Here is a 13754-nt window from a genome sequence, read left to right on the forward strand (position 1 = left end):
TGTGGCAGACATGCTTGCACAGGTCATCCTAGGGTCTCTGAAGAAGAAGTTAATGCTGTTGCCATGTTAGTGGACAGTGATTGATGCCATATGATTCGTGAGCTTGCCCACGAAACCCTATTAGTGCATATGACTGTGCTTCACATCCTAAAGTAATGTCTTGGCATGCGAAAAATTGCATCACAATGGGCTCCGCATGACTTGAGGGAAATGCAGAAATGGATGCGTTATGATGCTGCTCAGACACACTTGTACCGCTATGAGTGTGAAGAAAAGGCTTTCTTACGCCGTATTGTAACACTGGATGAGACATGGGCCACATCGTACGAGCCAAAACTGAAACACCAATCCAACAAATGGCATCACTGTGGTGAATCTCACGTACAACTGTGATGGTGTTAACCTAACATATTATGTTCCTCCACGGAATATCGTCAATGCACAGTATTAATGTTTGTTTCTGGAGCATTGCCTGTGACCAGCTTTGTGACAGAAGCGGTGACACTTTCTGTGCAACCCACCCATCATTTTGCATGACAATGCGCTGGCGCATACAGCGCAAGCTGTGGCTGCTCTGTTCAGTCGTTGGGACTGGAAGGTACTGTACCATCCACCATACTCCCTGGACTTAAGTGCTTGTGACTTTGATTTGATTACATATATTAAGGAACCATTTCGTGGCATTTGCTTCAGAACTATTCCAGAGATTCTACAGGCAGCAGACTGCTCCATTTGTACCATCGACAGAACATGTTCTGCTTACGGTATCCTGAGCCTTCCACATCGCTGGCAATGGGTTCTACACAAAATTGGTGACTACTTTGAAGGGCAGTAACAGGTACAAACATGTAACTCTTTTGTATCGATCGTGAATAAATAGTTGGCACTATTTAAGTTCCAACCCTCATATAAAAGCCTGTCTTCATGTCCCAAGTTGGTGGTAAAGAGCCACCAGAATATGGCAACTGAACATCCCAGAGGAAAGCTTTCAGGACTTGCTACAAAGAGCTCTGAATATGCAACTATTTTGTTGACTCCCTCCAATGAAGGGAGAAATGACCATCATAATAAAATAAGAAAAATCAGTGCTTCCACAGAAAGTTTTGTTCATTTTTCCCACGTACTTTTCAAGAGTGACCGAGAAATAGTCTGAAAGTGGTTTCCTGAACACTCTGCCATGTGCTTTAGTGTGACTTGTAGAGCTGCCATGTAGATACAGTCAGAAAAAGTGAGGCCACACTGGTCAGTCAACCATTTTCCTCAGGTCCAGAGGTTTGAAGTAGGGCTCGAGAAGAGCAATTGCCTGGCATTTTTTTAGTTGGTCTTCAGGAGAATAACACTCATTTCTGCAATTGCTATAGTCAGCCTCCAGACCAAGTGGACCTACACTTTAGACACCAGGTCTGTAGAAGTTTACCTGTGTATTGAAACCAGAAGCTTATAACAGCCTACTTGTTTTCAATGAGCAATCATTTTGATCATATTATTTCTTGCTACTGACATTAACTGACTTAGCTGAATTAACCTGTTATACAATAATCAATGAGGCAAGGGATTATTTGCACAGCCACTCAGATAGTGCCACATGTCCTAATGCTGTTGTATCATTATTTGATGACATCTCTTTGGCTCTCATCATTATCTCCTGTATTTCTTTATTGCTTGTGAATGGAATCTCTTAGTAACTGCATAATGATTCCCAGATACATTCTGTGCTCTTGTGTACAACTAAACATTATTTGCAACCTATTTCAGTGTGGTTACACTTATCAAATAGGGAGTGTCCTTCTACATGTAATTGAAAATTTCAGTGTATATATTTATTTGAGTCTGAATATGTCCCTTATTTGATTAGTGTTGTAAGCTCCCCACGTATCCTTTATTTCCACTGGTAGCTTTAATCATGTTGTTTGTGATTAATTGCACATGTCAGCAGGAAATGGAGACTCTTGCCAAGATCACACTAAGGACAGGAACTATCAGGTCAACAGGTTCCCTTTTTAACAGAAACAGTATGTTTACAAATGACATCACACACTATATATCTTCCATATCATCTCTATTCGAACACAAGTTTATCTCTCATGGCAATCTTTCAATCTGGTGTACTAACTTATATAACTTTCACTTGTAAAATGCTTTCTGATAAATTGCTTTTCTTATGAAATGTATGACCATTTTGTCTACATAACATATTATGAAAAAAAGAAATCACAATTCTGCAACAATATAAAAGCCGTACAAAGGCGAATGCACATTTGAGTGTCCTTGCATTATTATTACAACAACAAAGTTTTTATTTCATTCATTTACGGAGATTCTAGGAACATTTCTAGATTATACTAACCATGTGAAGAATCAACAGTATGGATGGCTCGGATGAGCAGTAGGCAATTTGTTTCCACATACTCCACAAATACAAGCAGAAGTTTCAGTGCAGTCTTCACAACCAGACGGAACTTGCTGGCAATCAGGGTGTACAGCCACTGAACTGTCTGATTGTGTTCCATCACACCGTTCATTCCATCTACATACAGCATAACCTGTCCCAAAGCTGTAAATAAAATAATAGCTTCAGTTAACTTGTAAATAAACTTTATTAAGTATGCAACAATCACTGCAACTGACTGATAACTTATTCCTTGTCTCTCAAACTTGTCAGTGCCACCTGTTTGTGCCAATTATTGTCTTGTCAATGCCACCTGTTTGTGCCAATTATTGTGAATTTACAATCTTTGCTGGTGACACTATGATGTGTACTGATAATTCATCTATGCAAAAGACTGTGTTCTACAACTTATGCTTTACACATTATTTGATCGTGAAGAAACATGGAAAATATTAAATCAGCTTACTATGGTTATTTTCATGCCATTATGGTTTATCAAATCATCTTTTGGGGAAATCAGCCACTGGCTAGAAAAGTGCCACATGCATAGAATTTAGTCATAAGAATTGTGAGTGGATTCCATCCTATAACCCCATGCAAAAATCTTTCTATGGAACCTAAAATCCTCACATCTACAGTGCAATACATATTCTCCAGGAAATGTTTCATAAAGAAAAAATAACCCGTTTTTAATCCAACAGTATGTATCAGTGTCATGATATTACAAGAAAAGATGACATCCACAATGAGCACACATACCTCCACATGGTACAGAAGGGAATCCATTTTACTGAATGCAAGATATTTAATGACCTCCCTTCACAAATTAATGTCTAGAGAATGATGTGCTCCCCCCCCCCCCCCTCCCCCTCAAAATTCCCTTCATCGAAAGGGTCATTCTACACCACAGAAGAGTATGTGAATCATGATGTATAAAATCCATATACATGTAACGCCCAGATACATTCTCAGATCCTTATTTGTGCATATGTTTATTTATTAATGTAGGCATATTTAAATGCCTTATTTTTCTGTAATAAATCAAAGTATATACACAGAATATGAAACTGATTAGCACTTTTTATGAAATACCACAGACTGTATTATAATAGCCACAACAAAGGTATAACAATAACTCATTTTATATCCCATTCACAACATGGATCACTGTAGCACAGAGCTCTGTAAAATGGACTAAAATGAATAACATTTTCCTTTACAGCACAAGATATAATAAAGAAAAGCAAGAACATTGTTTAATTAAACAGATATGAATGATTTATAAATTGCTTATAAATCACAAACATTTAAAAATTTCCTGACATTCAACAAAAACTGGGCAAGCACACAGTGTTCACAAAAATTCTGTCAGCTGCTAGGGCCTTGTGGTTACAAGTACTGAATTAGTCATTATAGATCCAGTAAGTGATATTCATATAAGTGAAATAATGCTGAACTGGAGAAAGGAATCCAAAACAGTAATAACTTAAAACAGTAAGCAGGCACACTGCATAGAATTGACTAACAAATTGGAAAAGTTTACCAACACCATATGCAAACAATAAAAATTTTTGTCTCTGTTCTGGAAACAGTTCAATTAGTAATTACAAAATGATAGACAGTAAGAATTTAAACATGGGGATAAAAAATCTCTAAATATGTGTTCTGTCAAGGACTAAAATTACACATGACACTTCACAATAGATTATAGCCACTCTACAAGAGTATATAAAACTAACTGAAGGTGTATAGTAAAATGCACATTACACTTTAGAATACATTAATACACAATTTTTACCATTTTTTATTATCAGTAATTCTACGAGATTATCTGGGTCAAACATACAAAGGCCATTGAATAAGTCACTACAAATATAGAAAAATGTGTGTGTGATATTTAGTGTGAATAATATTGATTTCTTCTGATATTTTTGATCAACATCATATTTCTTGTGAAAGTACAAACACTATTTTTACTTCCTATGCTGCTTGGATCTTCTCATAAACATCAGCTGCGATGAACCCTTAAGTAGAATTTATTCACCCCAAGATGGCCTACAAACATGTAAGTGAAGTAGCACAATCCATTAAAAACTGGTTATCAGTTCCTAGTTTCTAGCTTTTCCCTGTTCTCTCTCCTGGTGCAGCTTCAAATGTTGCCTCTGTCCCCATGAGCCTACATGTTACCCTGGTCTCTGTGCTGGGTGCGGATGTCACCTGCACTTCTGCTTTCCTCGTTGAGATTTTCGTCAGTACCTCTCCTCTTTGATGACCCCCTTACCCCAGAAAATGAATTTTACTGTTGGATAACAACATAATTGTGGTTCACTCATTAAGGTGTATCTCCCAATAACATTAGTCTTAGAAATGAGATACAAGCATTGTATTCAAGGGTGCAGAATGATGTGCTGATCAATACACAAGTGAGCACTGTAGCTCAAAAACTTCAGTTTATAGAGATTTTAGACTAAATTTAGGTTGTTCAGTGTCCCAGGAGTGTGGAAAAGGCAGTGCTATATAGTACCAAGTCAATGGATACCAGTTCAGATGTTCTGCAGCACAGAACATGTGACTGTCCAATGCAATCATTTCTAAGTGGTATCAAGGCCACTGTACTTGTGAATTTTCGGAAGGCTATCGTTTACAGGGTAGTAGGGACTTCAAAGTAGTCAGTATTTGATTTAAATGAATGGTTACTTATTTATCTTGGTCCTATCATGACCTCTCATCCACACAGTCAACAGCTAGACACAAATGATACCAGAGCTTTGATTTCAAGCTAATAAGGATTCTATTACTCAGGTTAGTGATATGAAAAGATTTCTGATGTGATCATGACTACATGACGGGAATTAACAGACTCTGAATGCATGGGTCATTCCATTTCAGAAATTGCTAAGGAATTCGATACTCTGAGATTGAAGGCGTCAGGAAAGTGCTGAGAATACCAACTTTCAGGCAATACCTCGCACTGCGGGCAACACAGTGGCTGAAAGCCTTTATTTAACAACCAAGAGCAGTGGCATTTGTGTACATTTGTCAGTAATAACAGACAAGCAACATTGTATGAAATAACCACGGAAATCAACATGGGACATACGATGAATATATCCCTTACGACATTGTGGCAAAATTTGGCATTAGTGGACTATGGCTGGAGTAGACCTCTCCTAGTCTCACGAGTCTAGAAACTGGATTATATGCATTTGCATGTTGCATATGCATATTTGGCTCTTATTCACCGGCTGTTGCATATTTTAACTAAAAACCATTGACGATGCCATGTTTTCGCTCAATGTTTCCAATATTTTAAAACTTTTGATGGGCGGTCTCTAGCTCGATCTAGTTTTGATGTCTCACAGATTGACCACGAACTATAACTGTAATACCCTCCGCTGTCATGCCGTACGCGTCGGCAACAACTGAAATACGCAAGTTTTTAGTCGCACGTCCATTGTTTCAGTTTAGCTTTCTATTGACTTGTACACAGTTGAACGTGTTTAAGACGTGTAGTGTATAACGCATTGTGCGCCAAGCCACCAGAAAAAAGAAACGTCGTTTCGTGGATAGCTGACCATACTGAAACATTTTACATATAACGGAATTGTATCGTAGAGCTTTTGAGAAAACGTTTTGTGCAAAAAAAGTTTCAAATAGACCAGATGTCAAGACAAGTCTTCATATCGCAGGAATGCAGAAGAAAGGACCACGATAACAATTTTTGATAACAGCAAGTTGCAGTAGCAGAAATTTGTCCGAAGGTAACGAAAAAAGTCGGTTAACAAGGATCTGTGTGAAGCATTCGTTGCAAACAATATTCCTCTTCACAAACTTACAAAACCTATCCTCAAAGGCTTCGTGCGCAAATACTGCTTAAATCAAAATACACCAAATGAATCAATATCGCGCAAAAATTACATACCGACAATCAAAGTAAAAATTCTGGAAGAAATATGCAATGAATTCAAGGACAGCATTATCCGGATTTCAGTTGACGAAAATACAGACACCTATGGCCGTTACATAGCAAATTTAATTGTTGGTGCTTTAAAAGAAGAGCCTTCTTCCTATTTTACGGCCTACAAAGAACTTGGAAAAGTTAAATCATTCTACGATTGCCAGATTTGTGAATGAGGGTATGAGAAAAATATTTCCAGAATCTTATTTCAGATGTGGCTCCCTATATAATCAAAGCAGGAAATGACCTCCTTGTATTTTATCCCAATCTGATTCATGTGACGTGCTTTGCTTATGGAGAACATCGCCTTGCTGAAGAAGTACGTCCCACGTTTGTGAATGTAAATATTAATACACTGATTTCATCAAGGAAGCTTTTAATCACTTCGGTATTAAAAAAAAGACATAGCTGTGATTAGCAATAATTTTTCCCATTTATCTGCAAGTATCATAAAGCTTGAAATTCAAGGTTTGTCGTTGAATGAAATTATTCAGTTAATAAATAAAATTATTCTTGTGAGCTCCTCATTGCCGGAGGTATTCCCAAGAAAACTTAAAGAAAAGTTTGAAAACATTTAAACAATAACTCAAGCTTTGAACCCTTGTGCCAAATTTAAAATTTTTACTAATAGGACGGATGAACTTTACCCAGAAACAGCAAGTGCCAACGTAGAACCCAAATTCAAATACTGCCCAGTTATCTCAGTTGATGTAGAATGGTCCTGTTCTACTTATATAAATGTTTTGAGTAATCGAAGTCACAATCTTACTATTGAACGTTTGGAACAGTACTTGGTCGTTTATGTTTACAATAGTAGAAAAATGTAAAATAAACTGTAAATGATGCGTTGGTCTAATAGTATTAATTAAAAGTCAAGTTTGTCCAAAAATTCATGATTGTATGTTGACTTTTCAGAAAAAGTGTTATAGAGTTTTTGAGCGTGCCCCTCTGCGTGCGCTATATCTCGAAGTTGGTCCTGTACATATCGATTGTTTCGCTGCGATTCACTCACATCCGCTCGTTACCGACAATAGCGAAGAAGGAACAATTCTTGAAATACGGTATACAACCCCATTTTGCAAATTTTTAGAAAATAATCCCAGAAATGCCCCCTTTCCTAGTCTCTACCAGCAAGTATTCAGAAAATGAGATCAGCGATCTAAATACGCCGATTTTTCGCGTATTCCTCGTAACTGATATGCACAGGTTCTACTTTTGAGATCTAATGCACGCAATAACTATCATGTTTTTCTACTATTTGATCTAGGATATTTCGACACTTTTAATGCATATTAAGCGTTTTTCTTGCACATTTGCATGTGCATTCTAAGGTTTTTATGATGCATATAATCTGGTCTCTACTCTTTACTATTTGTGGCCTGGTCAGATGAGTCGGTAGGCTTCGAGTTTGGCACAGACCCCACAAAACCTAGACCCAAGTTGTCAACAAGAAAAATGTACAATCTGGTGGTAGCTCCATAAAGGTGTGGACTGTGTTTACATGGAATGGAGTGGGTCCTCTGGGACAACTGGAGTGATCACCTACTTGGAGACCATTCTTCACTGGTCTTTCTATGGATGACAAAGCGCCATGTCATCGTGCCACAAATGATCATGATTGGTTCGAAGAATATCCTGGGCAATTCGAGTGACTGATTTGACCACCCAGATCGCCTAACATTAATCCCATTAAACATTTGTGGAACATTATTTATGCACAAAATCCTGCATCGGCAGCATATTCGCAATTATGGGCAGCTGATGACGCAGCATGGCTGAATATTTCTTCAGGTGGCTTTCAATGACTTGTTGAGTCCATGCCATGTTGAGTTGCTGCAATATTCCGGGCAAAGCGGGTCCAGTATGATATAAGGAGGCATCCCATGACTTTTCGTCGCCTCATTGTATTTGTTTATGATTTATTGGAAATATTCTGCCTTCCTTTACTGTTATTTCTTCAAGATAACTGTTGATATGTACAATATAACTCATAGCAATATAATGAATGCCATTATTTGATTGACTCACCTCTTAGGATGTAGTTTTGGTAATTCTGGTCTGCTTCAGAGCCAACTTTGATGAGGCATGCTAGGCCATCATTCTGAACAAATTCATGGACTAGGTCTTTGTCTTCCTAAACAAGAAATAAAAAAGCGTTTTAATATCAGAGACATTTACAGAAAATTTCCTGAAAAATTCTATGTACATCAAAAGGTTTCTCATTCACAATACAAACAGCAATGTGACAACTTAAGATGTATTAATACTCAGTGATGTGTGTTATTACAAACGGTAATAATGTGTTCTTCCATCGCTTCTTGATGCAACAATTTTGGATGAGAAGTTGTTTGTATTTCATAAATGTTGACTATGTCCTATGTTAGAGGTACTATCAGGCAACCACAAGTTTTAATCAAACATACACTTCCATGTACCTACAAAATTGCGTCAAATCCATATAGGCTACACTGTACTGTAACCTAGAAAGAGCACTCCTCAATTTTCTATAATAAAATACGAAGTATGTACAAAAAAACAAAAGTAATTTTTTTAACCTGGTGGTACAACACAAAAACAGTCACCCACTGGTATTTAGTGCTTTAATAAATATTTCTCTGCTAGAACCAGTTATATGAAGCACATAACAGAATTCAACAAACTTAGCTGTTTTACAATTTGAATAACCTCCGTTCTTTTACTGGTATGAGCATTAATGAAGTAATGACCACAAACATGAGCACCTCCTGAATTTGTGATTACTGTTCTAGATGCTAATTTTTACAACATACACATGCCTTGTAAGAAATGACATTATTTTTGACTCTCTCTCTCTCTCTCTCTCTCTCTCTCTCTCTCTCTCTCTGTGTGTGTGTGTGTGTGTGTGTGTGTGTGTGTGTGTGTGTGTGTGTGTTTGTGTGTGTGTTCATCCAGCTGTTTCACATTTTGTTCTTCCAGAAGGGTTCAAGATTATCATCACTGCTCATCTCTATTTCCTATTTTCATTCTTTGTAGCTGGTAATTTTAATAGGTCAGCATTGCTGTACCTGCAGTGCCACGGTCATAAAGTTTGATCTCTTGTTATAGCAGTTTACCCATAGTCTTAAATTAGTCTATCACAGCTTAGATTATAACTTTACCTGTTTTATCGTATAATTCTACTCAGTGAGAGATATCTGTGGATTTTGTTCATTCTATGTGAAGCAAGAAATACACAGAAAGTCCAGAAACAGATCAAGCTAAGGAGGCAACTATTCAAAGGTGGCAATGGTTGACACGGGTCAATTATTGCCTTGGAATGCAAAAGTATTGGAGCACCAGCCACAAAGGGCACGGTGCACTTGGGATCTACCCAGAAACCCTGCCATTGCTGCATTTCATACGCATAAAACCTGGCTGGTTTGTCCCTGCATGAGGGTGAATAGCAGAGAATGGAGGATTTGTGAACCTCTTGGTGGAAGAAAAATGTGGATACTACTTGCACAGCAATTCTCTTACACCTCAGAAGCAAATACAAGGTGTTCACCACTGCAGAAAGGGCATCTAAGCCAGTGTAACTGTTTGTTTATCCTGTGGATGGTCTTTCTGCGAAGCCCAGTAAAACCCGCAGGTGAGCATGTCAGTCATTGCGAACTCAAATGTTAGACAGATAATGGTGATTCTTAGGAAAATAGCTGACACAATGAAAAGGAAGGCCAGGTTGCTCTCTGTATATTTTCTGAATGAAGTCTCTGTCAGTGTGTGTTAAATGCATCAAGCATAGCCCACTGCAGATCGTAAATAAGTTGGCACAAATTGTACCTACCACCCAGGCTTCGAAGCTGCCTTTAGATGGCCAACTGAACTGTGGGAAACTGCTCCTACATACCCCAGGGAGATGACTTTCTTGCCACTCCGAGTCTCCCTGCTGGCTCTACTACTTCGTGCTCCTGCGTACACCACACGCACCGATGACTTTCCCGCCATTCCAGGTCTTTCTATTGGCCTTCGTTCTTTCGTGCTTCTGCACACATCATATCCGACGACTTCGCAGTCTGGAGAGAAAGACGTCACTGTGGCATGTGTAGGAGCACATAAGAAGGGGATTTGCTAATTACTGGGAGCTCAAAGTTAGACGTGTTATGATGCCGCTTAGGATGACAGCGTTCAGGGCTGGAAACAAAGCCAATATGCACTTGATATGTTTGCTGGTGGGCCCCGTCTGAGATGTGGCCGTTGAGCAATTAGTGTGAAGCCCTCTGGAAGCTGTGCCCTAAATCGGCACCAGTGATGCATGTCGCATGGGTTCTGAGGCCATCTTCAGTTCTTACGAGTGGCTGGTGAAGGTGGTGAAGACAGGTCGCCTAGCATACAGGGTGCAAGCGGAGCTCACAATCCACAGCATCTTTCTCAGAGTTGACTGAGGTCCTCTGGTTTGGAACTGAGTGGACGGTCTCAACCAAAGGTTTAATCGTCTCGTGGCAGTCTTAGTTGCAGATTTCTGGGCCTGCGTTATTGGTTGGGGATTTGTAAGACTCCCCTTGATAGGTCAGAGGTGCGACACACAAAGGAAGCAGCTACTCCCGTAGCAGAGTGCTTGTGGAGTGCACATGGTTGTTTTTAAGGATAGGAAATCATTTAAGGTACTCTCGCCAACACTGGCCTGTCGATACACATGTAAGTAAATCAGGCCGCATTCAGAGACAGGACGGTTCACTGTAAAAATTTTATCAGTAAATCGCCAAAATATTCGTAACACACTTCCCGAATTTACTGCCCTCCAGGAAAGTTCTCAACCTCATATTATTCTTGGGTCTGAGAACTGGCCAAAACCCAAAATAAGAAGCTCTTAAATGAGATTTTCACTCTGCAGTGGAGAGTGCGCTGATGTGAAACTTCCTGGCAGATTAAAACTGTGTGCGGACCGAGACTCGAACTCGGGACCTTTACCTTTCGGGGGAAATTACTCTACCATCTGAGCTACCCAAGCACGACTCACGACCCGTCCTCACAACTTCAATTCCGCCAGTATCTCGTCTCCTACCTTCTTCTGCGCAGAAGAGCTTCTTTGAAGTTTGGAAGGTAGGAGACGAGATACTGGCAGAATTGAAGTTGCGAGGACAGGTCGTGAGTCGTGCTTGGGTAGCTCAGATAGTAGAGAAATTGCCTACGAAAGGTAAAGATCCCGAGTTCGAGTCTCGGTTCGGCAAACAGTTTTAATCTGCCAGGAAGTTTCATATCAGCGCACACTCCGTTGCAGAATGAAAATCTCATTCTCAAGACTGTCGTTTTGTATATTCATAAATGATCTGGCAGATATGGAGAGCAGCAATCTTTGGATTTTCAGTGATAATGCTGTGGTGTACAGGAAGGTATCCAAAATAAATGACTGTACGTTGATTCAATATGACCTAGACAAAATTTGTAGTTGGTTCTTAATGTAGAAAAATGTTAGTTAATGAGGATGAGTAGGAAAAACAAACCCTAATTTTCGGATACGTCATTAGTAGTGTCTTTCTTGCCACAGTCACGTCGTTTAAATATCTAGCTGTAGCATTGCAAAGTGCTATAAAATGAGGATTGCGTTAGGGAAGGCGAATGTTCGACTTTGGTTTGGTGGGAGAATTTTAGGAATGTGTGGTTCATCTGTAAAGGAGACCGCATATAGGACGCTAGCGAGGCCTGTTCTTGAATACTGCTCGAGTGTTTGGGATCCGCACCAGATCAGATTGATATAATTGATTGAAGAAACACAGAGGCGAGCTGCTAGACTAGTTATCGGTAGGTCGATCAACATGCAGTTGTTACAGATATGCTTCTTGGAGCCCAAGTAGGAATCCCTGGAGTGAAGAAGACATTCATTTCAAAGAACATACATTTCGCACAGGGACCATGAAGATAAAGTAAGAGAAATTGGGGCTCAGATGGAGGCATACAGATACTCTTGTTTCCCTCTCTCTATCTGCGAGTGGAACTTGAAAGGAAACAAATAGTTGTGATACAGGGTACCCTCCGCCACGCCTCGTACGGTGGCTTGCAGAGTGTGTATGTAGATGTAGGTAGGTGTAGATGAGAGTATGGAGTACTCAAAGAAGCGAAGAAGAAATCAGCATGTAGCTACAAGCACCCAGAAGAAAGCAGGAACGATGTGTTAAGCCATACTCGTGAGGAAGACCAGTCATGGCAGCATCTTCTTGGCAAAGGTAGTGGCAACAGCCTCGGGTGCGGTCAGGGAGAAGGCAGTGGCTGGATAACAGACGAGTCCTGGCACTGTGTGAATGAAACCAACTATGGCTGCGGTTGCGCAGCGAAGGTGCAGAGCATTTAGGTAATGTTGGGTGCGTCTAGAGGCAACACAGACAGCAATCTCGGTCCCAAATAGTGTTATGTGCCACCCTCGTGAGGAAGGTCGGCTATGGTCGCACCTTCTTGGTGAAGGCACAGGGCAGTGGAAGCAGTGTCAGGCTCGTGGCCAGAGGAGGAGGCAACTGGGTGGTAGACTAGGTCTGGTGCTGTGGGAATAAAGGCATGCCCTTGGCGCCAAATGATTTGTCCTGCGCTGTGTCACCCTTGCGTGGAAGGCCGGCCATGGACGCATCTTCATGGTGAAGGTGCAAAGCTGCAGGCCAGTGTCGGGCACAACTGAGAGAACGGCAGCAGTTGGGTAGGATAGTTGTGTGAGATGACACCTATTGTTGCAGCTTGTAGACTTCATCCTTACCAGCAACTTAAGACTAGTACCACTTTGAGTAGAGTCCCATGTCAGCAACGTGCAGAGTAGTGGAATCATCGTCAACAGGCACGAGTAGAAGAATGTCATGGCCACGTGGTGGACGAGACTAGAAACTATAGTATCCTGAGCGGCAAGCTCATTGCAACAATTGATGAATTCCCAAGCACCTTGAAAGTGACACTTTATTAACACAGCACAGGTAGAACGAATTTCCCTATAAAGTAGCTTCTGAATGATGCAATTGAACGGGATCCTTCTGACATGGTAATGTGACGTAGTCAAGTGTCTGTAGTGATCTGGAAGGCTCGTGACGCTAGTCCATCTACAACTACATCCATACCCCGCAAGCCACCTGACGATGTGTGGCGGAGTGTACCCTGAGTACCTCTATCGGTTCTCCCTTCTATTCCAGTCTCGTATTGTTTGTGGAAAGAAGGATTGTCGGCATGCCTCTGTGTGTGCTCTAATCTCTCTGATTTTATCCTCATGGTCTCCTCGCGAGATATACGTAGGAGGGAGCAATATTCTGCTTGACTCTTCGGTGAAGGTACGTTCTCGAAACTTTAACAAAAGCCCGTACCGAGCTACTGAGCGTCTCTCCTGCAAAGTCTTCCACTGGAGTTTATCTATCATCTCCGTAACGCTTTCGCGATTACTAAATGATCCTGTAACGAAGCGCGCTGCTCTCCGTTGGATCT

At 40.4% G+C, this 13754-nt stretch overlaps 1 protein-coding gene across 10 annotated transcripts in view; it reads right to left on the bottom strand.

Moving 5' to 3' along the window:
• LOC126267989 (uncharacterized) overlaps positions 1-13754 on the bottom strand; it is a 905571-nt gene that overhangs the window by 126334 nt on the left and 765483 nt on the right. For all 10 annotated transcript variants that reach the window (XR_007549061.1, XR_007549060.1, XM_049973342.1 and 7 more), the window contains exons 18-19: positions 8376-8481; positions 2348-2554 (exon numbers count right to left, since the gene is read on the bottom strand). Coding sequence is in view for 8 of the 10 variants with exons in the window: in XM_049973342.1 (XP_049829299.1) it covers positions 2348-2554; positions 8376-8481 (313 nt within the window). In the remaining 2 variants the exon portion in view is untranslated. The remainder of the gene's footprint in view (positions 1-2347; positions 2555-8375; positions 8482-13754) is intronic.

Source organism: Schistocerca gregaria, chromosome 4 (assembly GCF_023897955.1).
Source record: "Schistocerca gregaria isolate iqSchGreg1 chromosome 4, iqSchGreg1.2, whole genome shotgun sequence".
Taxonomy (NCBI): domain Eukaryota; kingdom Metazoa; phylum Arthropoda; class Insecta; order Orthoptera; family Acrididae; genus Schistocerca; species Schistocerca gregaria.